This window comes from Neolamprologus multifasciatus, chromosome 8 (assembly GCF_963576455.1).
Source record: "Neolamprologus multifasciatus chromosome 8, fNeoMul1.2, whole genome shotgun sequence".
Classification (NCBI taxonomy): Eukaryota; Metazoa; Chordata; class Actinopteri; order Cichliformes; family Cichlidae; genus Neolamprologus; species Neolamprologus multifasciatus.
The window spans coordinates 10,825,256-10,850,869 of NC_140446.1; the positions used below are offsets into that span (position 1 = coordinate 10,825,256).

The window sequence follows — 25,614 nt, forward strand, 5'->3', positions numbered from 1 at the left end:
CAGTCTAAACGCCCTGGGAGGTTTAATTTTTAGGACGCAGAAAGAGTTGATAACCACGTCGCTGAAACACTTATTTTGTCGATTTTTAGGCACATTGCACTAGACAAAAACATGTTGATGTTAGTCATGCTAAGACATTTGCGATTGGATAGTTTACACATCCCCAAAGATGTCCCCAAAGATTGGGATAGAAAACTGGATTACATATGACATAAATATGACATTATCCGTATGGATATTAAATCCGATATTTATAAGCAGCATAGAAACCATGGTGAGTCTGTAAATTGTTTAATTTCTTAAATTATATTTTGAATACATTCCAATTAAATTCTGAACTAGCTGTGAAGAATAGCAAAAGCGTTAAGTATATGCTGATATAACTGAAAAAATAGGCTTTTCGGTTATGAATCAAGGGTTCCGCTTTCTCTGGACACGCCCCTTTCAAAACGTCACTGAAAACATGGCTGTTTTCTTGAGCCGGTTACACCACGTTTCGCTCCACGTTTCTAACGCGGAGAAAATAGCTAATGACCTTGTCTCTAAATTCAAGTTTGATTTATTTGCTGCCAGATTAACTGACAAGTCCAAGCAGTTTGCTTTCAGGAAAGGAGCAGCAGTTTTCGTCGTAAATGAGAGCCCCAGTAAGAGCAGAGTGGGACTGAATGAAGGGATACTGGGATTAGCTGACAGATACTCCATTGATCCACAGCGGGCTGACTTGGAGAAGTACAAGCAGGGTAATAATTCTTTGGGATGTCTTTATGATTTAAGCCCTCTTCATCCGGTGGATACTGTAAACAACGTGTGTTTCGAGGTAGAGGATGTCCAAAGGTCATTCAAGGTTCTTCGCGATCTGGGCTGTAATTTCTTGGTGCCTCCCACCACCGTTGAGGACGTGAATGGTCCTGTCACCTACTCGGTAGTAAAATCAATTGTGGGAAACGTGTGTCACACGCTAATTGAGAAGACAAACTATGAGGGAGTCTTTTTGCCAGGGTTTGATGTCACTGAAAAGGACTGGAGCTTGGAAGAAGAGGACATGTCTTGTCCTGTCACACACTTTGATCACATAACTTATGCCTGCCCCAGGAAGACAACCCACCAGGTCATGGGGTGGTACGAGAAGGTTTTTGGTTTTCAGAGGTTTTTCATTGATAGGTGAGAAACTATTCCGAGGCATTTGTTGTCATATCTTTTCCCCAGTGTGGCGTCAGTAATCTCAAGGCTGTTTGTTCTCCTGAATAGTAATGAAGACGTGGATGAAGGTTTTGTGATAAACCAGGAGGGCATTGGGCTTCGACTTACTGCCATGGAGTACTGGAAGTGCAGCAAAGCAGGCATCGCTCTTCCTTTTGCTGGCAAAAAGGAGCCTGACTGCAAGTTTGTCATTGCGGAATCACTGCCCGAACAAGGTAATAGAAACCCCTAGTTTCTCATTTAAGCCACTATTTATGATCTCCGCCATCATTGTTTGCATTTGCTTTGTCAGGCCGGAACCAGGTTGACACCTTCTTGGAGCAGCATAGGGCCCCAGGGATCCAGCACATTGGGCTGTACACCAAAAACATTGTTTCTACTGCGCACACGATGGCTGAAGCTGGCGTACAATTTTCCTCCCCTCCTCCAGCCTATTACACTCAGGTTTGAATGATTTTGAACTATAATCACTGCATGAAGCGACCTGTGTTTTATTCATATTTTCACATTATAGTTCTGTTTAATTTACATAGCTGGCCTGGATTTTGAAATTTTGGGAATTTGGGAGAAGTTTGTCCTCATACTTCCTGCAAGGCAGGCTTTCAGAGATTTTTCAGATCTTGTTAAAAGGGTACATTTTGATCCAAACCCTGATATATTACCACACTTAACAAAGTAGTTATGCCTAAAACCTAGCTGAACTGTGACTTAAGGCTGAAAACGATATCAAAGAAAAGAGGGCTTTGAAGGCAAACCTCTCCCACTAGAACACATAATCCAAGTCATTATCACACTTTTCAAGGTTATGCCATCACCACACAGAAGGAGAACAGGGTCTGCTTTGTACCGGTAATCACAGGAGCAAACACTATAATTACAGACTTTGTAATAAGTTCAAAAATAAAAGAATTTTCCATCTTTTTAAACCCATCCCATGCGCTGTGGCAGCTGGGAAAACAGCAGGAAATAGAGGAAGCAGGTCATAGCCCCCAGATGCTAGCACAGCATGGGATTCTCCTGGATACAGACCTGCACCAGGATCCTTTATCACAGAGAGCATCCAGTGAAAGTAAAAGGTAAGAGCCAATCAAGAGTTGTAATCTCTCTCTTGTAAATTGTTTTAGTCAATGGTTTCTTTTTAACCATCTTTCTCTACATACTGAGGAAAAAAACAGTTTGTGAAGGTTTAGTCCTTCTGCATTTTTATAAAAACAAAGCAAAATGTTTAAATACTATCTTCGGCAATATCTTATTAAATAAGTGAAACACTGAAAGTTTTGTGGGATGTATGGCTGCTCAATGTCAGCAAGCAATCTTATCAGTCATCTCTATTAAAATGAGGATGTTCCTGTTTTACTATTCAGTACGATTACAGAAGCCCGTTTAACTTGCAACATACACATGAAAACTGCTTGACTTCGTTTAAAATTGCAGCAATAATGATGAAAGACATGCACCACAATTTTTTATTCTTTATTTTTGTATTCACCAATGAAAAGTTGTGGAAACAGTCCCGAGGCTGAAAGTGAATCTACTGTGCTGCTTTTCCCCCTTCAGACATCTTCTACAGGTGTTCACCAAGCCCATATTTGCTGAGAACACCTTCTTTCTCGAGCTGATTGAGCGAAGAGGGGCAACGGGATTTGGCGAGGGGAACATCAAGGCGCTGTGGCAGTCGGTGCAGGCGTACATGGAAAATGAGAGGGTGGATCGTCAAGAACCTCAGGGATCCTCAAAAACTGCACAAACTGCTCTTAGTTAGCCACTCCAAACATTTCTATAACAGGTTATTTTATTTCATGTGGCTGCACTATTTACTGAAAAACATATGAAATATTTAAATTACTCTCTAAAAAGTCCCTCGTTGCACTGATGACACATTACTTATTATATAATGCATTCATATCTGTTGAAATGGGTGCTGTGTTCTGTACTTACAACAAAAGACACTTGCTGTAGGAGTAAAAGAACGTCTTTGTTTTCACTGTCTCAAAGTAAACCACATTGCTCCAGAGTAACCTCAATAAACTTGACTCACAGTAAACTGTGAAAATCAATTGCTGGCTTCAAAATATTGTGCTCCGTTTTTCTTCTTGTGTGGGCCAAACTTCGGAATAAGCACACTTTAAACCTCTTAGACCTTCCTAGACAAACATTGACAATGGCCAGTGCATTTTAGTAATTGTCAAAGATACTGGAACTTACAGTTACTTACATTATATTTTGATAGTAGCACTTGCATGCGGTACTTTTACTTTGCAATGCTTTTGGGTGCAGTGGCTTGTTCTTCATTGTTAATGCAGTATATGTATGTAAAGTGTCTGAACACCACTTCCACATATACTCAATGAAGTATGCGCAACAAGCTCAAGCTGCTAGAAGACTGAAAGCTTGCTAATGCATCAAGGATAGTGTGCTTTTTTTAATGTATACTGTGCTATAATAACACTGTATATTAAAGTATTTTCACTTAAAACATTTAAGTGCATTTGCTTACTATAATGCTCATAGTTATGAATGCAGGAAAAGTGAGAAATATTTCTTTATTTTTTTTTACATTTTATACTAAGGTATTATTAATTGATTTATTGCATTAGCATTACTTAGTCAAAGTCACTGTCCATATGAGAAAAAGAAGAAAATTGACCACTTCATTGGCTCGTAATGTAGAAATGTATCCCAAACTATTATTTGTTGTTCACTTCATTATGTAAGCATTATGTTGGTGGAAAATTAAACTAGGCTATTTGGCCTTTTTTTTTCCATAAATAACCCACCCACACAGTCACTTGAAGAACTGTTACTGGTCAAACAGCTGCACCTCTTTCAGAAGCCACTGTGGTTTTAGCAATGTGCATGCTTTGGCAAAAAAAAAAGTGGCTTTAGAACCTCTTAGAAGGGATCTCCAATCCCACAGAGATGTGCCAGTTCAATTAACTTGGCTATAAACATTATGGGTGAGGATTAGTGGGATAGATGAGAAGCAGTGAAGTTTAATGGACTTCCATGAAAGCCATATGTTCTTTTTATGCCCTGTCTGTAGTTACAGTATCCTACTGAGTACACCAGAGAGTCACTGTAAAAACAAAACAAAACATAAAAACTCAGCAACAGGCAATTTATGAAATGAATGTACTTCTGCATTTTGACAAATGGTGTCAGTGTTTTTCCTTTAATCAGGGGTCACCTGCTCAGGCAAACTGCATTTTAAAAATGTTGATTCTGTATTAAGGATTTATGTTTTTCGATTACATAACAAGCAAACCCAAGCAGCACATACAAAATAGATGCACTGCCCTTTCTTCATTCACCACTGGAACTGGGCTGTTCTATGGTATGGGTTTCTAAAGTTTAATTTTAATTGCATTTGTTTCGAATTATCTGATATAATAGGAAATTATGCTGTGTGATAGAGAGGATTAACTGTTCATTAAAGTTGAGAAGGGATGGCTCCTGTAACAGGAGTCTTTTAGCCATCTGTCTCCAGCCACAGTGTGAACCCCAGATGGCGTATAGCATTCTGCATGGGGTCTCAGTAAATGGAGCTGGAAGATAACTCCCTATTTACTGTTAACCATATGCTAGCTACAGATTTATTAACAAAAATCATAAAGAAATATGCAAAAACGCCATAATTTGTAGCTACATCAGCAAGCACACTCCAGGTTACTTTTTGTAGCGTTTTCCTACACTATAATTGGTGCATACTGCCCCCTGGTTGTGACAGTCACAACACACACTAGCAAACCTGTTGAACAGGAAGACTTCCACCCCTGTTCTGCAAGGTACTTTCTTCCTAAAGAGTGACTTTTAATGCTATGAAACAGAAAAGCCAAAAGTTTGTCTTATTATCTGTTTGCTAAATACCTTCTCTATAGGGATTTTGTGAAAAAACCCAAAACTCTAGCCCGGATAGTAGAAGAGACAAATCCTGGGTGCCCTTTAACACAAAAGGCAGACAGTCTAAAACCGAGGAGGACAGCCTGACAGTCTGGGGGAGATTAGAGGCACACAACAGATGTTACTCCTTGATTAACAATAGTGTCTGCCAGGGGTGAGCCTCAGCTCCCCACCCTTCTGAGGCCCACTATATTAATTCCAGCTCCTAGGAAATATATTGATTTGCTGTACATAATGTTATGGGACAGGGATGATAATTTGCAGTCCTTTAACAATGCATAGAAAAAGCATGGACTTTATGAATTGAATTGCCACTGGCTCATCCAGTGGACCCATATTTAAACAAACAGTGAGCTAAACCAACTTTAAGGTGAGATACCCACCTCTTGTAAAAATACTTGTTTAAATAAACAGATAAAAGTGTACAACGACCACAAGCACACATCTGTTTTATATGTTTAAGAAGTTAGAAGGCAAGCAAATATTGTGTGCAGGTTACCACATATACACCAGCTGCACAGCATTGTGTGTGTGCATGTATGAAAAGCTAAACTTGTATGGCTTTGCTGCTGTAGGTCATGATAAAGACTGAATTTAGTTCCTGGAAGAACATCTGCTTGCAATAAATCTATTTATTCAGGATTGGCCTGTGCTGTACTGGAACTGATAATGTAAGGTGGAACAAGCTATGTATATAGAACATGCATTTTACTCCCTCATCCTGTCTGTAAGTCACACGCACTCGGTAGGTTATACACTGCTGTGTATTGTGAAAGTACCCTGTCTATATGCTCAGATCAAAACTGTGATTACTTTTCATTACAACAGGGTTGCTCAGACCATTAGTTGTAGGCGCGGGGTGGTCTCTTTTACAAAAAACATCAGAGGATAATATTTTCATTTCTACCATAACAAGCTTCGACTGAATTGTGTATGAGGTATAAATAAACTAAAGAAACGCAAAGAATATGAGAAAACTAAAAAGAATTGTAGCATAAATAACTCGTGGGACACCCCTCGCCCCTACCCAAAGTGGTACGGCTCGCGTATGTTGTCACAGGCTCATTAGCGTGCAGTCTTGTTGGACAGTAGAGCACTGGGTTAGTGTTGTAGTCTGCAGGAGCTGCCTTGAGCTGAAGTAAGCTTCCTGTTCTTTTTTTTTTCTTTAGTAAAACAAAACTCAACACGGTCAACCGAAACTAACCAGTTGCCCGGTGGTTGTTGAAGATACGAGACGCTCACCGTGATGATTGTGAGTGGCAGTTTTTAGTCTAAAAAAAAACTTTCTGGCTTAGCTAACTTTGAATCTTTTACTACTATGTCATAAAGAGTGAGGTGCGATGTTCCTCTGTGTTTTGAAAGTGCGTGGTTTCTGTTAATGTAATATTTATGGTGACACATTAGAAGTAACTCCCAGCAAAGTGTTGTCGGTGAAGACAAAACATAGCTAAAAGTAGTAGTTAGTTAGCTTAGCAACTTTTCCTCTTGTGTACTGCCTTAGCCATGCCCTTTTTGTGTTTTGCCAAGGTTATTACTTGCATAAATTCTACTGTGAATGATTTTGTTTTCTGCCGCTTATTATATTTATGTTTTGTCACTATAATTTGTGATTAAATGTTGTAGGGACTTATAATAATTATATAAAAAAAATATAATAGTACGTTTGTCCATTCATCCACTCAGCATTTTTGACAGTAAGTATAAATTCATCCACATACATTTGTAAAGTGACCGTGTGTGAAACTTCAGTCCAGACATTCTGATCTCATACTGGATTTTCCCTCACGCATTGCAAAAGAAGTCAGCGTTGGTTAGTTAGTGACAAATGTATAAGACTTTTAAAATACATTTTACAGGTATTTATTTGCTGGTGGGACATTGGTGGCCCATCTATTTCTCAGATCCGTGTGTAGTTACACTCTATGCTGTTTTTCTTATCTTTATCTTACCAACCTTACCCTCGGGTATGAAGTCAGGACTGGCTGATACACAGTCCAACAGATTCTGCAATTTAAATGGATGTTGGGATCATAAACACAAGAACTTGTTAACTTGTTAAACCTGAACTACTGGCTGTGTCCCGTAGCTATAATTGGGTCTGATAAAATTTATAGGTGGCTTGTATCATTTATTAGGGTTACATTAGATGACTTGTCCTTGAAGTACAGATGTATTTATTTTTTACTTTCTGTACATGCATGTGTAATATTTATTTTTCACAATTAGCAGCTTGTGGCCTTTCTGTCATAATCCTGTTTGCTTCTGTGAGCTCCCATCACAGTAATTTCTTTGCCAGACTCATTTCCCTTTCATAAAGGATTTTAGAAAAGGGGTTTAAAGGAGTGTTTGTGTTGGTAACTTGGACTAGCTCAGTTTCCAGGGCCTTTTCTTCTAAAATTAAGAGGCATCCACCTGGAGGGTTGGCAAGCTCCTCTGAAAAACTTTTAGTTTTAGCTCAAGGACACGAGTGACTGCCTATCAGAACTTGCCTTAAACAATATGTAAATATCCTGTGTACTGTAATGCCATTGTTGCAGCATTGTTCACTTCCATGAGACAATGTTGGAACTACATGGTCTGTAGTCAGAGGGAAGGCAGTGTTTAGGTTGGATAAATTCCTGCATGTAAACCCCAGGAGTAGTCTCTCCCCTGCATTATAATGTCCACTCAATGTGCCTTATTCTTATTTTGGTCCATTAACATGCAATGCTATTCCAATGTCGTTGTTGTGTCTTCAAGCCTCTGTAATTAAGTGACTTGGCTAGATTTAGAATTCAAGTGGACAGCATTTCTCTCCAACTTGGACAAGTTTGTTGAAAGCCTTGATTACAGAGATCCACAAAGCCGTTGTCCTGGACAAATGTATACAGTGCAAGTGATTATGTATGAGAAAATTAAACAGCAGGCCTGCTTTAAAACGTAGGCCTCCTTGGCTGCCATGCATAGCCATGCTGAGCCTTTGTGTTTATGGTAAGTGGGCAGCTGCATGCTTGTGAGACCTTGGCTGTACCCCAGGCCCTCAACTGAGTCTGATATCTGCTATTGAAGCCTCCCAGCCATGCTCATTTCTGACTATTCACTGCTCACTGCTTTAAATGTAGTGCACCTCCTGTTTGACATAGCCTAATTTCTGTGAACATGCGGACAGCTGTGGGCTAGCCTGCCTCCTACAATGAGTTTCATAAATTTCATTTCAGTCAGTCAGCCGTGACAGTACTTAGTAGCACCTGCCCTTTGTGAGACCAGCTTATGAGAGTACCAACAAAGAAAGTTTCAGGTTTCAAAATCTTGAATTTCATAGTGAGAATTCTGCATGTTGATATTGTTGGAAATTTGGATGTGTTCCAGCACATCCACAGATACAAAAAAGCAACACTAGTTTGACACTATGTCATTCACATATCTGGTCTATGATGTAGTATCACTAGCTATATTAATTCAAACACCACCATGTCATTAGAGACTGTTCAAATGCGAGTCCAAATATGGGGCCTGCATGCAGCTCAAAGATGAACAACATCAGTGCCAACAGCTTGGGGAAACAAGCTTTTTAGGAACATGCATATTCTTTCCAAGGGAGTGTTTCTGCAGAGAGCCACAGCCAGGCATTTACCCAGCATTCCTTTCACAAGTGGTGCAGTCATGAAGAGCAGCATAAATCCCTCAGTTCGTTTTTAAGTCTGGCCATCTCAGGTGCTCAGCAGATGCTCAGATTATTGAGATGGCCACAATCCTGGGATTGTTGAGGGCAGGACACAGCTCCAGCTGCCATTCTTTTATGCACATCAAAAGAGGATGCGTGGAAATTTAGCTTGACATCCTCGCCATCACAAGATGTTTTGTGTATCAGTGTACCCAGACAAGAGCTTTAAATTTAAGCACTGCGGTATCTTTCAAATGGGTACATAATAATCTTATAAGTAGTTTAGAAGTGTATTATACACTTGATTTGGGGCTAAAACAATCATATCTGTGTTGTTTTCCACCAGCTGTCCAAGTGCTATATAGATGGATTAGTATTAGCTCTGATTGCCCATCAGACACAAAGCTGCTAAATCCTTATATAATGGTGGCCCAACCCATGGGATTACACCGTAAATCATGTATGGCAAAGCTGTTCAAATTGAGGAAACAGGGGTGCACTTATTTTAGATGTGCAAACCCAGTTTAAGTAAAAAAAAAAGGTGTCATTTCTTTTCTTTTTTCATAGAAAAGGGTAGGGTAGGGTATCTGGAGGTTTTGAGACCTTGGCTGACTTTAAAGCAGACATTTGCTTTAACTTGACCCAATCAATTCTGTGGTTTCCTGTCTTGTCCTATCTCATTTACGCTGTGCCATAGCTTTCTGTTTCTGACAACCTAAAGCTGCAATGGTTGAAAGCCTTCTAGTGACCACAAAGGAAGCGTGGAGTCCCATCAGCTTGCCCAAGGCGGCTTATTGTTGTGTTTCAGAAGGGCTGCTGTCACTGCAGACTTGGCTGCTGTCACTGCAGTCTTTGCTGCAGTCAGTCAGCAGCCTGTTTGCATGTGATGGAAGGCCACGTCTGAGGAGCACGTCCTGCAACGTTGTTCCCCTTTTATAGAGATTAGACTTCTCAGTTGTCATAGTGTCAGCTGCCCTGGCTCAGATAAAGCGTTATCGCGCTGCAGAACCATAGAGACTCCCACTGATTCCCGATAATGCCAGCATCGTTAATGGAGGTGATTCGAGTTTTGACATCAGAAGGGGAGTGGCACCCTTTGGGCAGAAATTCTAGATACCTCATTTGGCAGATTACACCGTCTATGAGCACAGCTGTGCATGCAGTATTAGGTGAGTGGGTTGGGTGTAACCGTTAAGCACTAGTCATGCTATGGTATGGCTTCCACATAGTGCTGGGCGATATATCGATTTTTTAAAAAATATCGATATATTTTTATACAAGACATAAGATGTGACAATATCGTTTATATCGATATAGTCTATGTTGCGTTTTAATTACACTTGCGGAGCCGCTATTTTGCCTCTCTTGGGGTTTGTCTTCCCCGCCTCTCACCCTCACTGAACACAAACCCCCTCCCCCATCGCTACACCTCCAGTTGGCGACAAAATGGACACAGGAGCTAGCGAAGAGGAGCTCGTCGGAAAAAAGAAAACCAATGGCTCAATTATTTGGAGATGGTTCGGGTTCAAAGTGTCAGATGAGCAGCAGAATAATGTATTCTGTAGAGAATGTCGAAAAAGCGTCGCAACGAAAGGTTCGAGCACTACTAACCTTTTCCACCATTTACAACTGCGCCATAAAGTGCAGTATGAAGAGTGTGTGAAATTGCGTGCTGTAGCCCCGACCGCAAAGTCTTCCGAGGTTCCTGCCGTGAAACAGACCACCTTACAACACTCATATACTCGTGCTGTGCCATATGATACAAAAAGTGAGAAGTGGGGGGAAATTACTAAAGCAGTGGCCTATCATATTGCTAAAGACATGGTCCCCATCTCAACTGTGGAACAAGAGGGCTTTATACAGCTGCTAAAAACTCTTGACCGAAGATACCAGTTACCTAGCCGGAAATACTTCACCAGAGAAGCACTGCCAAAAATGTATACTGAAGTTAGACAGAGTCTCGCTGCCCAGCTCACCAAAGTGTCACACTTCGCACTGACCACCGACATGTGGTCCAGCAGGACGTGCGAGCCATATATGAGTGTGACTGTACATTTCATGGAAGACTGGGAACTGAAAACTGCCTGTCTCCAGACCAGCTACTTTCCTCAAGACCACACCGGAGAGCATATAGCTGAAGCCCTTCAGGATGTGCTCAAAACCTGGAAGCTCAACCCGACGGGACTGGTTGCTATAACAACTGACAACGGGGCTAATATTGTCAAGGCGGTTCAACTGAACAAGTGGCCGAGGATCCAGTGTTTTGGTCACAGGCTTCATCTGGCCATTGGTGAGTGCAATACTGAATTTGTTGATTTGAGAAAAAAAAATGCTAATAAATGAAAAGTGTATAGAGTCACTTGTAGAGCTAAACATGCCTATGGACCACAAGACAAATATTTTTATAAGTCATAGCCAGCATATACATCTATCGCTTAGAAATCGAAAGTTAGTTGAATAAATAAATAAACTATCCCTATTAAATCCAATAAACGTATTGGGGTGTATTTGTGCTTGTATTAGATTGAGTTGTGACACTAAATGAGGACCACAGCAGAGACAAGACAGGGATACATTTTTAAATACATAATGAGATTAAAAGGTGTAAAAAAAAAAAAAATAATAATAATAATCATTTGGTGATCTGGTGATTTTACCAAGATAGTTTAACTAGAATCTAGGTTATACAATACACGACACATTTTGCAAATATTGTTAAGTCTTATGCATCACATTCTATACAACTGAGATGGATATTAATTTGCCTTTGAGTGATTTGCATCTTAACATAACAATTAAAGTGATTTTAAAAGTTTGTATTTTGTGTGTCACAGGACATGCTATGGATGATGCCCGCATTACCCGGGCTATTTCTCTGTGTAAGAAAGTCGTCAGCAGCTTCTCCTACAGCTGGAGGAAGAGAAGAGAGCTGGCTGAAGTGCAAATACAGCTGGGTCTTCCAAGTCACCAGCTACTCACAGAGGCAACAACTCGCTGGGGATCAAGGCTTCTCATGATAGAGAGAGTTCTGGAGCAGGAAAGAGCACTTTCTAAAGTCCTCTCTGTCGACATGAAAACCAGACCTCTAGTCCCTACTTGGCAGGACATAGAGGTCCTGGAAGCAGTTCAGAAAGCTCTCAAACCCTGTCAGGACTTCACTGATGCACTTTCAGGAGAGAAGTATGTGACCCTGTCATATGTCAGACCTGTGCTACACCTGTTTAACACTAGTCTCCTGGCACCTGGAGAGGAGGATAGTGAGCTGTGTAAATCCATCAAGACCCGCATTGTGGATTACCTCAACAATAAATATGCAGATCCATCCACCAGTGACCTGTTGGACTTGGCTTCTTTTGTGGATCCACGGTTCAGGGCGAAATACATCCCTAGTGAGAAGATTAATGCACTAAAACATAAGCTCATCTTGGAGGCAGAGTCTCTGCTCAGCTATCAGGGTACGTGTTTGTCTGAGCTGACTGATCCAGCCATGCCTGAGTCTGCAGACCGAGAAGAAGCAGCAGTGGGACACACAGCTAAAAAAAGGAGATCACTGGCAAGCTTCTTCCAGCACAGCACAGCCACCAACACTGGTTTCACAAAAAGGGAAGCAATCGAAAATGAATTTTCTAGCTACCTGTTGTCAGTTTGTGTAGAGAGTGATGCTGACCCTCTCAAATGGTGGAAGGAACATGAAGTTGCCTATCCAGCACTGAGCCTCCTGGCCAAGAAATACCTTTGTGCGCCAGCTACCAGCTCCCCTTCTGAAAGGATTTTTAGTTGCAGTGGAAACATTGTAACCTGCCACAGGGCATCGTTGAAGCCTGATAATGTTGACAGATTAGTTTTCCTGGCACAAAATCTGTAAGATGTACAGTTGTTGGCCTTGCCAATTGTTTGTGTTCTTTCTATATTGTTATTGTCATTGGCGAATTGCACAAAGACCCACTGACCAAAGAATGGAATTTTGTTAATTTCATTCAATCTGTTTACATGTTTGGTTTTTTTGCACAAAGTACCAGATGATTGTTCAGGAATACACACAAAGAAGCACTTTTGAAAACTTTACTTCAGTGTAAGCACTTTTTAAAGAGCAAGTTGCCTTTGTTATTTTAGATCTGCATCTTTTTAGTTTACATTTTACATTTAGTTTACAATTTTTAGCTTTTTGTTATGTATGAAAAGAAAAAAAATGGAGCATTATTATTTAATAAATGCTGACAATTTATTTTTGACAATTTTTTCATGTACATCTACAGTTGTATCTTAATAAAAGTTACATGTGTGACATCTGGGACAAGTACCTTTGACCAAGAACTCTCTTTTTGTTCTTACTTTATGGGATTAAAAAAATATCGAGATATATATCTTATATCGCCATCCAGCTAAAAAATATCGAGATATGAATTTTGGTCCATATCGCCCAGCTCTACTTCCACATTTGTTTTACAGGTTTGTCTGTACAAGAAAAGGCAGACCAGGCTACCCTTTGCCAGAACTTATTCACACACTGACACAAGTTTAAATGGCTTTTAAAGGCTGCAAGGTTAGGCTTTTATAATTGTGTATTCAACTCATGTCATGGAGCCGAGGAATGTTTATAATTATGTCATAAACCTCACCCATTTAAAGCACTCAGTTCAGATTTATGGGAGATGGGATTTGTGGGATAAAAATGAAATGCCCAAGCATGAGAAAGATGATTAAGCCGCTGCTACAGCGGTGGTTGTTTACAATTTTAGAATCAAGAATGTAGGACTCAATTTTATCTTTTTCCATCCTTCTAGGGAAGGGAGACGTAATTTAATTACCTCTTTGTTCAAATAAATGTCAGAACTTTTCTCATGTTTGTGCAAACTTTTTTTTCTCTTTGTTAATGTCGGTTGCGTATGTCACCAAGTCATTCAGTGTAATATATAAACAACTGTTTCCTCTGTCCAAGCACATCTATAGCTATCTCTGCAGTGAAACAGATCTCTGAGGTTAATACTCATGCACAGTGTAATCGGCCTGACCCACTCCAGCTTCAGGCTTTTATGTGTCCTTTTCTCAACACACAGGCCACAAGTTAAAACTGCCAGACATCCTTGAGTGGTGTTGATCTTGTTTTATATAACTCTGCTAAAAACGTCCTTCTAGTTAAGTTGTTTTCTTCATGTGGTAAGTGCTTGTAATGGAAATCATATGCCGAATGCAAATGCCACCTTCAGCATGTCAGCTCCTGCAGGGTCTTGTGATGCTCTTCCCCCAACATCCCTCACGCACACACACTTTACCCCACCGCCGGCAACCTCAGATGTCGCCCTTTATTGTTTCCCACGGTGTCTCATCTTCTGCACAAAGCACTCTTTTGTTTTGCATGCACCATCTCTCCCCCCCCCCCCTTTTTTTTTTCTCCACTTGCAGTTGTTCTGTCATTTAAGTGCACACCCTCTGACCTTGCATGCAACGTACGAAGATGTTGTGTCCACTTCACTTTATTTCAGTCGCCTATCTTACTTGGCTTCGTGTGGTACTGATCTAGTGGTTGTAAAATTCTTCATGATGATTATATAGATTTATATCTGTGACTAATCAGCAGTTTTACTGTAATCATGGTGCAGCATTAATACGAAGAAGGTTGTTTTGATAACCGCAAGGTCAGCTATTCCCAGCCAGCCCCCGAGGATTCAATTACACAACTTTGACTTTGCTCTATTCCTTGCTGTGTGCTTAATGGAACACTTTTGAGGAAACTTGCTCTCTGTACTATAAAAACAGGCAAAAATAAAACAAGGTATAGAGTTCCACTTTTGTTGTTAAGTTGGAGAGAGCATGGAAGTGAAACACCTTGTAATATTAATCTATCGATGGCAGCATGACGAAATAGGTGACGCCTTGTCAATCAAAGCGAGTGTTTGCTGGGAATGTTTACTCCATTGAGAATAATAAACAGAGCTTGTCGAGCCATTGACCTCCTTGAAATTTCCACTATCTATCTTCCAGATGAACAGGATGCTCCTGTGTAGAGTGACGGGCAAGTTGGAGAATTTATCAGTATTAAATGCTCATCTCTACACATGCAAGTTAGATCTAAAAAGTTAAAAGCTCGCTCATTCGCGAAAGAATGTGTTGTTTGTGGTTTCATGGTTGTCCTAAGTGTGCGTGCCTGTGCAACGTTAGCAGGCCAATGATTGAAATCATTTGATAGACTTAAACTAAGCATGCATTATCTACCCAGGGTATAATTTAATCTGATCAAACCATCCTAACTAGCTTTGTACTGTTTAGTTTGACCTAATGGTGACAGGTTACCCCATGTAGTCCTTATTACAGTACTTGCTAATAAGCATTGTTAAAAAAAATAAATAAATACAAGTATTAGTAAGTATTAATTGAAGTAGACTATCAAACCTGTTTAGATTTAGCTGTAAAACATTTTTTTTTTACCTAATTCTTTCCCTTGATGCATGCTATTTGTGCCATCCAAATGACCAAAGAAGGGGTTGACTTACAAGTTGGCTTTTATAGTAACAAGATGAAACCTTATAAAGAATGTGACATTTGCACATTTTCCCATTTTATACAGCTACAGTAAGAGTGAGAATGTATTTCAGTGTTTAAGCAGTGACACAAATCCCCCTTTGGGGATGGATGAGAAAGGGCATCCGGCGTAAAACTGCCAAATCAAACGTGGAGCTACCTGCTGTGGTGACTCCTTGTAACAAGGCAGATGTATGCAACAGTTGAATTGTCTCCTGATGATTTGAAGAGCAAATGTACTGGTGATCAGTTGGGGAAAGCCCTGACCCACTTTTTAAGTTTTGCTTCTAGGTGTGGTAGAATTAGAATTATTGGGTTTTTACAAAATGTTATGGGATTGGTTTAGATCACTGGGTAGAGCAGGAGACCTATGTGCTGTAAGACTAATGCAGAGGTTTGGGTTTGATTCTGACACGAGGACATTTACTTGTGTTATAGTTTGATTACTTAGCTGAATACATCATGTAAATTTTTGTAAAATTGTTGGAAAGCTACAACTGGAACATGACAAATGGGTAATGTTTTACATAGCGTAAGCATGTTATTATTTTCATTGCATGCCCACATTAGCATATAGCTCAAAGCATACAGCCTGACAGCTGCTAATGTGACTGTAGCTCTAAATATTCTCAAGGAGAGAGACTTCCTGTAAGACTTTTTAGAATAACTTTTACCATCATTAGGAGTTTAGTAGTTCTAGCTGAGATGATGATAGTGTCCCTCCATAAAAAGGAGTTTGTCTTCTCCTCCTGCTTGATGGTTCTCTGCTTATATGGTCGACAGAATGTCAGAAATGTACTGAATTATAATCCTGGGCTCATCTTTGTGTGTCTGCTCAGGATTGGACCGAGGAGTGAAGCACATTCTGGGAGGAGCCGAGGGTGGGCGTCTTTAATTTATGAGAAATCAGTCTGCTAACGCCGTGCTCATCGAGATGTCCTCCAGCTTAACTTGGCATTACCGTAACGACGTGGGACAAGCATGTGCGTTGCCATGGTGATCATTTACCCCAAAACACTGGAAAAGAAGGGTGCCGATGATGTAACAACCAAACGCACAAATTTTGTCCCGGTAAGAGGTTATTTTTTATTCCTGTGAGCAGATTTTTTGCGAGTGTGTGTCTCCGTGTGTCATTTCACATGTTTACATAAAATGACACAACCTAACCACGAGACTTCAACCAATGAGGAAGAGGACAATGTTCTGCTCAGGTTTAGGAAGTTATTGCTGGCCACTCATTACTCCATAGCACTTTTATGATTCTGCATTTTATTTTTCTAATTTGCCAACTTTAACCAGAGCTACAAAATCTTAGTCACTAATAATCCACTCTGTTAAACCCCCCCACCCCCCATTTTGTTACCAAAATAATATTCACAGATTCACTAGAAACGAGTATTATAGTGCTCTATCTACTAGGATAAGCAGCTCTGACTCAGCACAGAGTAAAAATTCCCCCACTAATATGGACTGACTTTGCCCTCTTAGTCCCATGAAATGAAGTCATCATGTTCACGGGCTGAGCATCCATCAGAGGAATTTATGGTGGAATGCTCTCTCTCTCTTTCTCTGCGTTGCTGCGTTGCACGTAGGACCAGTAACGCATACACAGAATCTGTCTTTCCAGTAGTTGTTGTTTTTGCTTCTTTTTATTTGTTGGTTTACTGACTTGTAATTATTAAAGCCTGTTCTACATTTTATTTTTGTGGCTTTCCTGTAAGCTGAAAAGTTTCTTTTTTTTCTTTTTTTACAGTTCCAGGCACAGACCATGAGCCAGGGGACAGCACTTTTCTCTTGCGGACTCATGGGTAAATGTTTGCATTATGTGACATGGAAAAAATCTTAGATCCCTTTTTAACTTATTTACATGTTGCACATTGGTTACAATAACAAACAGGACAGGAAGTGTTGTTATAAAGTAGTTATGTACTAGATGGTCTAGATGGATGATTAAAGCAAGTCTAGTGCATTTTGTTCATTGTAACTTTGCGTTTGGTGAAACATGTCTGGCAGGTGTTTTTGCCAACAAAATAATACAGTAACGACTTTGTGTTGGGGGTTTAGCATTAATTTAAATTTTGTGGCACTCCTTGATGCTTCAATACTCCAGACATGCTGCAAAAGAGTCATATCTTTAGTTTTCTTCTAGCGGTAGGACATACTTTACAGTCTCTGTTTTGTATAATTGGATGTATTATGTCCTTGCAGTTACTTGGCATTGAGTGTGTAAGAATTGAAAATGTCCTGGCATAGAACAGAGCTGTACAAGAAGGCCTTTTGTTCTTTGTCCTACCCGTGTATTGTGGATGGCATTTTGGGGAATTTTATCTCCAGTGAAGAAGAATAGACCTTTTGCATACCAGAAGTGGGCAGTGGCCTCGATGTTTAGTATCTGACTCAGAGTTGACCAACCAGTTCATTTGGCCAATCTGTTCTGTGGTTTAAGAGTGTTGTTTCTATGACGATAACAGGTGTTGGCATATCTGACCATTGACGGCAGATACCCAGCTGGTCTGATGCATCGCTCTTGTAAATCTCAACAAAGAGATGAAAAGCTGTAGTTAGAAGCTTATTGACATTTGCTCAGGCATGTTGAGTCAGTTGGACGTTGAGCTCCATTCCCTTTTCCAATCAGCTGTACTTACAGACGGTGACGCTAAAGCGGTGGCTGCAGGGCAGTATTTATTTTTAGTGCCAATTAAACAAAGCAGTGAGTAGTGTCAACACAAAGTACACATGGTGACACCCATGCTTATGCATTGCATTGACACTGCCCAAGTTGCGGGTACTAAACAATTGTAGTACCTAGGACTAAAAGCAGTTTTCTTTGTTTGAGATTCATCTCCTAAAGGAGATTGCACAGTGCTGCAGGGGTGTATAATGGTGGGTTTTTAATTGTATCTTAATATATTTTTAAAATCTTTGTGTAAATTTGACACTAGGGAGTAAATTTGCAGTCCTGCATGAGTATGGAGCTGTTGTTGAAAACTGCTGAAGAGACTGAAGTGAAAAAAGAGGGAAACTAACAGATTAGCACTGGAGTTTGAACATTGCATAAAGATTTGTGGGCAGCTGTTGATTGATCAACACACTTTCAGTTCAAGTTTAGCCCTTACATTGTTTCCCATATTGTGGGTGGGATTGTGTTTGGGTATCTTTTGTTTTTTAAAGGCAGTTTCATTCATATAAATGTGGTCTGTTTGTTGCAGACACAAGCCGGTGGAGGGACATGGGTCACAGGTGTGCCATACAGCGGAGGCCAGTTGGAACCAGCCTGGAGAGCCTGTGGGATGTTCTGCCAGAAGTGCACACAAGTTCTGCCCACTGGGACTGGGATGTTGGCTCCACTTCAAGCACAATCACTAACTTGTTGCAGGACCTAAGCCTAACTGAGGCCTCGCACTCCACCGCTCCCCCCAGCAAACGACAGTGCCGGTCCCTGTCTTGCTCAGACGAGCTCAGTGGTTGTCGCTCTTCCTGGCGTCCTCAGGGCTCTCGCGTGTGGACAGCTGTGGAAAAGCGGAGGTGCCACAGTGGAGGAAGCGTCCAACGCAGCAGTATTGGAAACATGCAGAGTGGCTTCGCGGGCATGCAGCGCAGCTCCAGTTTCAGCCTGCCTGCCCGATCCAACACCCTTGAGCTGCCGTCTTTCACCCAGCGCCCTCCATGGTCTTCTGCGTTCACCAGCCTGACTCCCTCCTCCTCTTCCTCAGTGCCCCTGTCCTCCGACCCTTCATCGCAGCCCCTCTACCTCTCTCATGAACAAATTTGCCTCCCTGAGCCTCGTGGACCGTCACCTCCCAGCTCCCCCGACTCCACTCCAGAACTGGAACGCCGTGGAGGACAGGGGGGTCTTCCCCGTAGTCGCTCACAGCCATGCGTCCTCAATGAGAAGAAGACTGGTGTGAAGCGCAGGAGACCAGATGACACACACAAACAGAGGCCTTCACTGGATCTGGCAAAAATGACACAGGTTGGTATTTAACATGTAGATCAGATGATAATATAATATTTTTCTTTATTTAAACAGAAGAAACATTAAATACTGAAAACCTGCCAGTTTACCTCTTCCATTTAACAACACGTTGCACTCAAGATGCTGTCTGTTAATACACTGTATTAACTTTGAAACTGAGCCAGTCATAATTTATTAGGAGCTTTTTCCATTGGCGTTTTTATGTGGCATTTATTTATCAGTTAAACTCGCCACAACCCCATGACTTCAAGGAGGAGGATTACAGGAAATGGTCATACCAGCTGGAAGCTTTGCAAGGTCAATCAGTGTCAGTGTCACAAGCATTTTTCTCCTTATGTGTCGGATAAACAAAACACTTATGGTTAAGGTCACTCCATTGTTTCCCTCAGGCGTTGTCATTAAAGGCAATTGTTAATTCATGCAAGCCTATTCAGGGTCACATTCGATTATCTGAGCTTGTACTTGTACTCACAGAGTTTGAAGAAAAGTAGCCCCGTTAAATGTGCTACTGAATAAAGATAATTCGATCAAAGCAGGAATTACTAGAGGAATGATTAGCTTCGGTTGGTCACTTCTGAAATTTGGATTTATCTGGACATCCTGGCAGGCGTTTGTCTGTTTGCCCCTCGAGCTCACACACACACTCACACGCACACACACCGTGAAGTTTCACACATTCACTGGCTGGATCATAAACTTGGAGCTGGACTTGGCCCCTGTGAGAAAGTCACCCAGAGTTCAGCAGTGTCTTAACAACAACGCTGCTGTGACACGACAAACAGACGCCGCACGCGCTCCAAGCAGGAACGGGGTCAGCGTGGCGAAAACAACCTTAGATGAGGCAGAGAAATTTCAGGGTGCTAAGAGGATTGCTTAGATTTGGATCTTCCCTGCTGCTCTTTGTCTCTGTTAAAAAGGCACAACTCTGACAGGTAGAAAAAAACAAAAAAAGCTTCCAGTGATCAGTAAATTTTGTTGCTTCACTTTCTTTTGAATTGAAGTGACTGGCGTAAGGCAAACCCTGGAGGAAATGACTTCCAAATGACTAGCATGAGAGGGATAAAATATCATTTGACTTTTAGCCTAGTTACACAGATGAACTTTCTTCAGTCTTTTCTAAATGATTCATTACCGCAGTAGAATATAGAGTTTGACACGTAGGTTTATCACTCAAGCTGCTTACAGGTGGATGTTGAGGTGGTGGACGGGTTGAAACAGCAGGCATCGACACAAGGAACTGCAACTGGAATTTCAGAGGGAAAAATGGGAAATGTTCAAGTTTCCAGCCTGAAGTAACTCCAACAATCCTATTATTCATAAACCCTTAATTGTCGTTATTGCTCTAATTGGTTCTGAGGAACAAGCTTTCACTTAAACCTATTTACATTTTATAGGTTAAGTGATTTCATTGAAAAAGGACTAAATATGTTATATTTAAAGTATGAAGTATGTAGTTGCCTTGGATTCAACAGAAATGACGTTCACGTTTGATAATAGAGTAAGTCTGTTTGGCACTCAGCTCAAGGGCTTATATCGCTTCACACTCGTCGCCCTATCCACATTCAAAGTCACCTTACTATTCAAAGATCGGTCTCAGTGCTGAGTGCGTCTCTAAAGTGTCCTCTCATCCACACGCCTCACTGGTGTGATTTACTCTCTGCGTGGTTCACTGTGACTGCAAGTGGAGCAGCTGTGGCAGAGGTTATAGATCGTCTCACAGGGGGGGATATGTGTCGGGTAAAGAGATATTGATTTCTGTAAATTCAGCTCAGTGCGTAGATCGCTCCCACTACCAGGCCTCGTGAGCTATTGATCAGCTTTTATTGACGGAGAGTCAAGGTCAGTATGGATGAGGAGACTTTCTGCTCTCCTCTTCGTTTCATTCAGTGGGTGGGTGGGAACGAGGGAGCGTGACAGTAACAGACAACGCAGGCAGTACTTACTCATTAGCCTCATTTTTATTGGTGCAGTAAGTTATGTGAGGATACACTGTTCAAAGAAGATTTTGTGGGCAGAACAAGTCTGCTGCTCTAAATTAGAATTGTATTTGGTTAAGTTAACATCCGTGCCACTGTTTTTTTCCATATCCCAGACTAATTGTGACCTTATCAGTTCAGTCTCATGGTCTCTCAGGCGAGAAGTCTGAGAGACCTAATGCTGAAGGCAGCAATGTGACACTGGCCTGCTGCTGACAAATGCACCCGCTTGACTAGAGCCAAGAAAAACAGCAGCGGCCCTTTTGATCTAGTAGAGACTTTACTCACTCATGCATAGATCTGACCACGATGCTCTCTATGTTTGCAACTCTTAGTGGGTGATAAATCCTGAAAAAGCGAGGTTATTTGTGAACTGACATTGAATCAGCTAGATTTGAAATCACACATTTTTATCTATGCTGAGAGTAAAGAGGTGTGATTTGTCGAGTCATAATTGGGGAACTATCATTACGAATTGCTATGAGTTAAAACCTACAAATATTTCCCTCTAAAGGTTTTATGTATCTCATGTTACTATAAACTGCCCTTTCCTTTGTGGTCTTAAAACTTACATTTGATTTATCTCTTATCTATTTATTAATCGCAACTCACTTGGCTGTGAGCTGCATGTCTAACAGTCCCATGCTTGTTTCATGTTATATAAGCACACAAGTGACAGGAGGTTTCACAGAGCTACTATTCTCCTGTGTTCCTCTGCCCTAACACCGTAACAGTCAGGCATGAGACAGCTGTCCTGCCTTCTACACATTAGCTGTACAGATTGGAAAAGCCCCAGTTGTAAAGCTTCTCATTCCAGCGTGCACAGCTGTCACAGGACTTGCCCACAGCAGTACTGGCAGACATGTATTTGCCTACAAAAGGTTCTGGGTTTCCCAGATGTATGTGGGTGTTGTGCAGAGTCAAAAGGCCAACATGAGTGATGTCTGCCTCCTGGGTATCTGGCTACTTGCTGTTTTCCAATCTCTCCCATCGGCATTCAGATCACAGTTAACAGTCTCACATGCTGTCTGTAATGGAAGCTAAATTTGTATCCTTCAAATCTTGTTATATTTTTATATTATAGAGTCTCTTGACCAGTGTCCAGCACTGACCTCACTCACTCACCCACATGCTGTTTGAGTACAGTAGTGGGATTGTTTTCAGAAGACGTCTGTGTGCCTTTAGCCATGTTTGTGTCCTCTTTAGGATATGGGTCATACTCCAGGAAGGGGAATGTTTTGTGGTTTAAGTTTAAGGTTTTTTTTAAGTTTAAGTCTTGCTTCCTTGAGAGCATGAATTCAAGGCCTCTAAAAAAAATTCATTGGCTCTCCACAGAAACTTCGGAATTTCCACAGTCTGAGCTGCCCAGGATTCACGGGCGAGGACGGCCGCGAGTCCAGCCAGGCTACCCCCACCCTCAGGAGCACCACTCAGCACGATACTGACGACTCAAACGAGCACAGCTTCAAGGACATTCAGCCTCAGACCAAAGAGGGCGAGATCACCAGCACCGTGTCGTCAGACACCGCTACAGAGGATGCAGACTGGAACTCCACGGATTGTGACGACATGACACCAGGAACGACCAATGGGAAAGACAGTGAGCCTTTCTGGGCAGGTCTGTGTAGCATGAGGAAGGATCAGCTTGGAGGCGAGCTAGATATTGAACAAATTGAGAGGAACTGAGCGGGACTGCCTCCCTCCTGGGGGAAGCTAATTTAGAGGACTGAAAGAAAAACAGTGCTGATAGTCTTAAGGAAAAAGCAAGTGGAAAGCTAATACAATGAGCGTTCTAGCACTTGTCTTTATTTTTTCCCTTGTGGAGAATTTTGAACAGGAGCTTTGTGTGCTAAACGCCTATTTTTGTGGACTTTGTGTAGTCAGAAGCTACTCCCCCACTGTGTGGTATCTTAAACGTGTCTCAGGAGAACAAGAAAGTCAGGGAGGATGGATGTGGGTGAAAATAGAACTGATAAATATAAAAATGAGTAATGTTGGCTCACGGACTGGGGTCTTTAACATTTCTCTGTAACCCTGATTACCCTAATTGTACTAGATATGGAGAGAATTCACAGCGGGTTTGTAAAAATTCTCTGCTCCAGGAAGAGTGTCTTTTCCTTTGACGTTCTTCAGTAGTACGTGGGTACATGATGGAGAAAAATGGAGACTACTTCATGAGTTACTGTTAGTAAAACCCCTTTCACTTTTACTGAGCAACAGGCTGCACGCACACACCATAAAGTATACTGAAGAGCTTAACATTTCACACAGTAACATCGGGCTTATCTCTGGATCTCTGCTCCTGTATGTTTGAAGAAACGTGATGCTAATAGCGTTAATATTCTTTCTTTTTACGATTTGTAACTACAGAGTTATGTAAAACATGAGCATATTTCTATACGAATAAACACTTTTTAAAGTGTCATTTGTGACTTCATTATTTAAGTGTTTTTTTTCTCATGACATATGGGATCTCTGGACTATGTTTAAAGCAGATTTTAAACTCAGCTAAATTATTTACCATTGGAGCAATTAAAGGATTCTGTGACTGCCAAATCCCTTTCTGGCCATTTGCACGTCTGCTATTTCACCATGGACTGCAAATTTAAACAGACAGAGGGGGAAAAAAGATAAATAAATCAATGGGATTGTACTTTTGTGCAGCCGATTAACAAAGGTGATTAAAGCTAGATCAGCAGCTGCATCCAAGCAGTTTTCATCAAAGTGTCCAAAAATTTTGTGTGCGTGGAAATCAACTTTTACATCCTGAGGCATCTGAGGGGGAGACATAAATTCAGCCTCGTAACCACTTATCCAATTCAGCGTTGCTGGAGTCTGACCCAGCTGTTGTAGTGTAAGAGAGGTGGGCTACACCCTGGACAGGTGGCCCGTCTATTGCAGGGCTGACACAGAGAGGCAGTCATTCATGCTGACATTAACATTCACAGATAATTTAGAATTGGCAAGTTAATATTCACGTTTTTGAGCTGTGGGAAGAATCCAGAGTACCTGGAGAGAGAACATGCAAACTATACACAACAAGGACCAGCCTGCCAATGAACCACTAACCACTGCACTGCTCAAGGAGAGCAATTCGTGCAGACTGCCTAAACTGACCGATGCCTTGCTGGGTGAAAATCTACCATGTGTAGGTGATGCACAGGATTTAAACAGCGTAATCTTAAAATACAAGTTGTCTTAAAAAGGTTCAGTTTCTCATTGGCAAAATCACACAACTCTTAAGTCAAATGCTGGAACAAATCAGTTTAAAAAGACTAAAATCTTCACAGTAGTAGTAAGCCATCGAGATACACTGAATAAAAGTACTTTCATGCTTAAACTTAACTTGAATGTTGGATTTTATTTATTTGAGGAAATATAATACTTTTTCCATAAACTAGCACATGCTTTTATATTAATACATCTGATATTTTAAGATAAAAAAGGTAATACAATCAAATACATAATAATATTACATGATTGTGGGGTATAATTGTGCATAACTAGATCTACTTTTGATGATTTTAAGGATATTTTGCAGAGGAAAGTTGCACAGTACATTTTAATGCAGGGATTCTTTGCTATCTTATAAGTGTTACACACTAGCAATGTTACTTTTGGTCAAGTAAAGCAGCTAAAAGACCTCTTTCATTAATAGCAGCAGTGCACAGGACAGCAAGGTCATTGTTGGCGACGTCTTTAATGCAACGATGCAGACTGACCCAATTAAGTTGCAGGAAAAGACAATCACAACCGTAGTAGTGGTACTACTGATGAGCCTGTGTTTGTGTGCTGAGGCGGGGAGTAAGTATGGAGGACGCCAGGCAGAGTTGGGAAGTCCGGTCCCTTTTTCTTTCTCTCTCTTTTCCTTTGATGGCGGGTGGAGTAGTGGAGCTGAGCGACGGTTCACCCCAGAGACCTTCCTCCCTCCCTGCTTTGGGAAACAAAAGGGGCTTTTTCTCTGAGGAGCACAGTGACGTGGGAGGCGGCTGTGAATATGGGCCATGTGTCAGGGCTGCTGCTGCTCCGTTTGTCTGTTTCCCCTCCCCATCTCTGGTGCCTGTGCAAATCTATGAAAATGTATGCTGTCGTTAAATTTTTGACTCACTGCTCCCTGACGGCCGCACGCTCCTCCTGCAAGTTTGTTCACACTTGCAATGATGCTTGTCATTCTTTGAAAGCAACGATGTGCCACTGAGGGAAGAAAGACTCCTCATTAAAGACTAGCTGAGTAATTTGAAGATTGCTTGACATGCTATACTCAAGGCTCAAATTTCAAACGAAGCATATCTGCGGGTCGCCTGCAATGCCTTGTAAAGTGCTGACTTGTTGTGGCTGTTGCACGAGAAATCTTTGAGGCCATATTTACGCTCAGAGTCCTCAGTGGTACACACAGCTCA

At 41.2% G+C, this 25,614-nt stretch overlaps 4 protein-coding genes across 5 annotated transcripts in view; 3 read left to right on the forward strand and 1 right to left on the reverse strand.

The window, feature by feature from the left end:
* The first annotated feature begins 326 nt into the window (after positions 1–326).
* Positions 327–3,673, forward strand: hpdl (4-hydroxyphenylpyruvate dioxygenase-like). The gene is made up of 5 exons (XM_085169936.1): positions 327–1,161; positions 1,249–1,415; positions 1,493–1,644; positions 2,149–2,276; positions 2,758–3,673. Exons 1-5 carry the CDS (start codon positions 407–409, stop codon positions 2,960–2,962), a joined length of 1,407 nt encoding a protein of 468 aa, XP_085026062.1. The 5' UTR covers positions 327–406; the 3' UTR covers positions 2,963–3,673.
* A 2,490-nt stretch (positions 3,674–6,163) lies between these two features.
* fam53b (family with sequence similarity 53 member B) lies at positions 6,164–23,639 on the forward strand. Of its 2 annotated transcripts, none has more exons than XM_085169938.1 (5): positions 6,164–6,352; positions 16,102–16,333; positions 17,016–17,076; positions 18,472–19,235; positions 22,550–23,639. In XM_085169938.1, the coding sequence occupies exons 2-5, from the start codon at positions 16,244–16,246 to the stop codon at positions 22,898–22,900; spliced, it is 1,266 nt and encodes a 421-aa protein (XP_085026064.1). In that variant the 5' UTR covers positions 6,164–6,352; positions 16,102–16,243; the 3' UTR covers positions 22,901–23,639. The 2 variants fall into 2 exon arrangements, with proteins under 2 accessions (XP_085026064.1, XP_085026066.1); XM_085169940.1 differs by having other exon boundaries at positions 6,165–6,352; positions 17,016–17,070.
* Positions 9,969–13,175, forward strand: LOC146512540 (E3 SUMO-protein ligase ZBED1-like). The gene is made up of 2 exons (XM_085169934.1): positions 9,969–11,033; positions 11,578–13,175. Exons 1-2 carry the CDS (start codon positions 10,190–10,192, stop codon positions 12,606–12,608), a joined length of 1,875 nt encoding a protein of 624 aa, XP_085026060.1. The 5' UTR covers positions 9,969–10,189; the 3' UTR covers positions 12,609–13,175.
* lhpp (phospholysine phosphohistidine inorganic pyrophosphate phosphatase) overlaps positions 19,299–25,614 on the reverse strand; it is a 35,221-nt gene continuing 28,905 nt past the window's right edge. Inside the window, exon 7 of the mRNA XM_085169943.1 lies at positions 19,299–20,481. Coding sequence (XP_085026069.1) covers positions 20,418–20,481 — 64 coding nt within the window. The 3' untranslated portion in view covers positions 19,299–20,417. The remainder of the gene's footprint in view (positions 20,482–25,614) is intronic.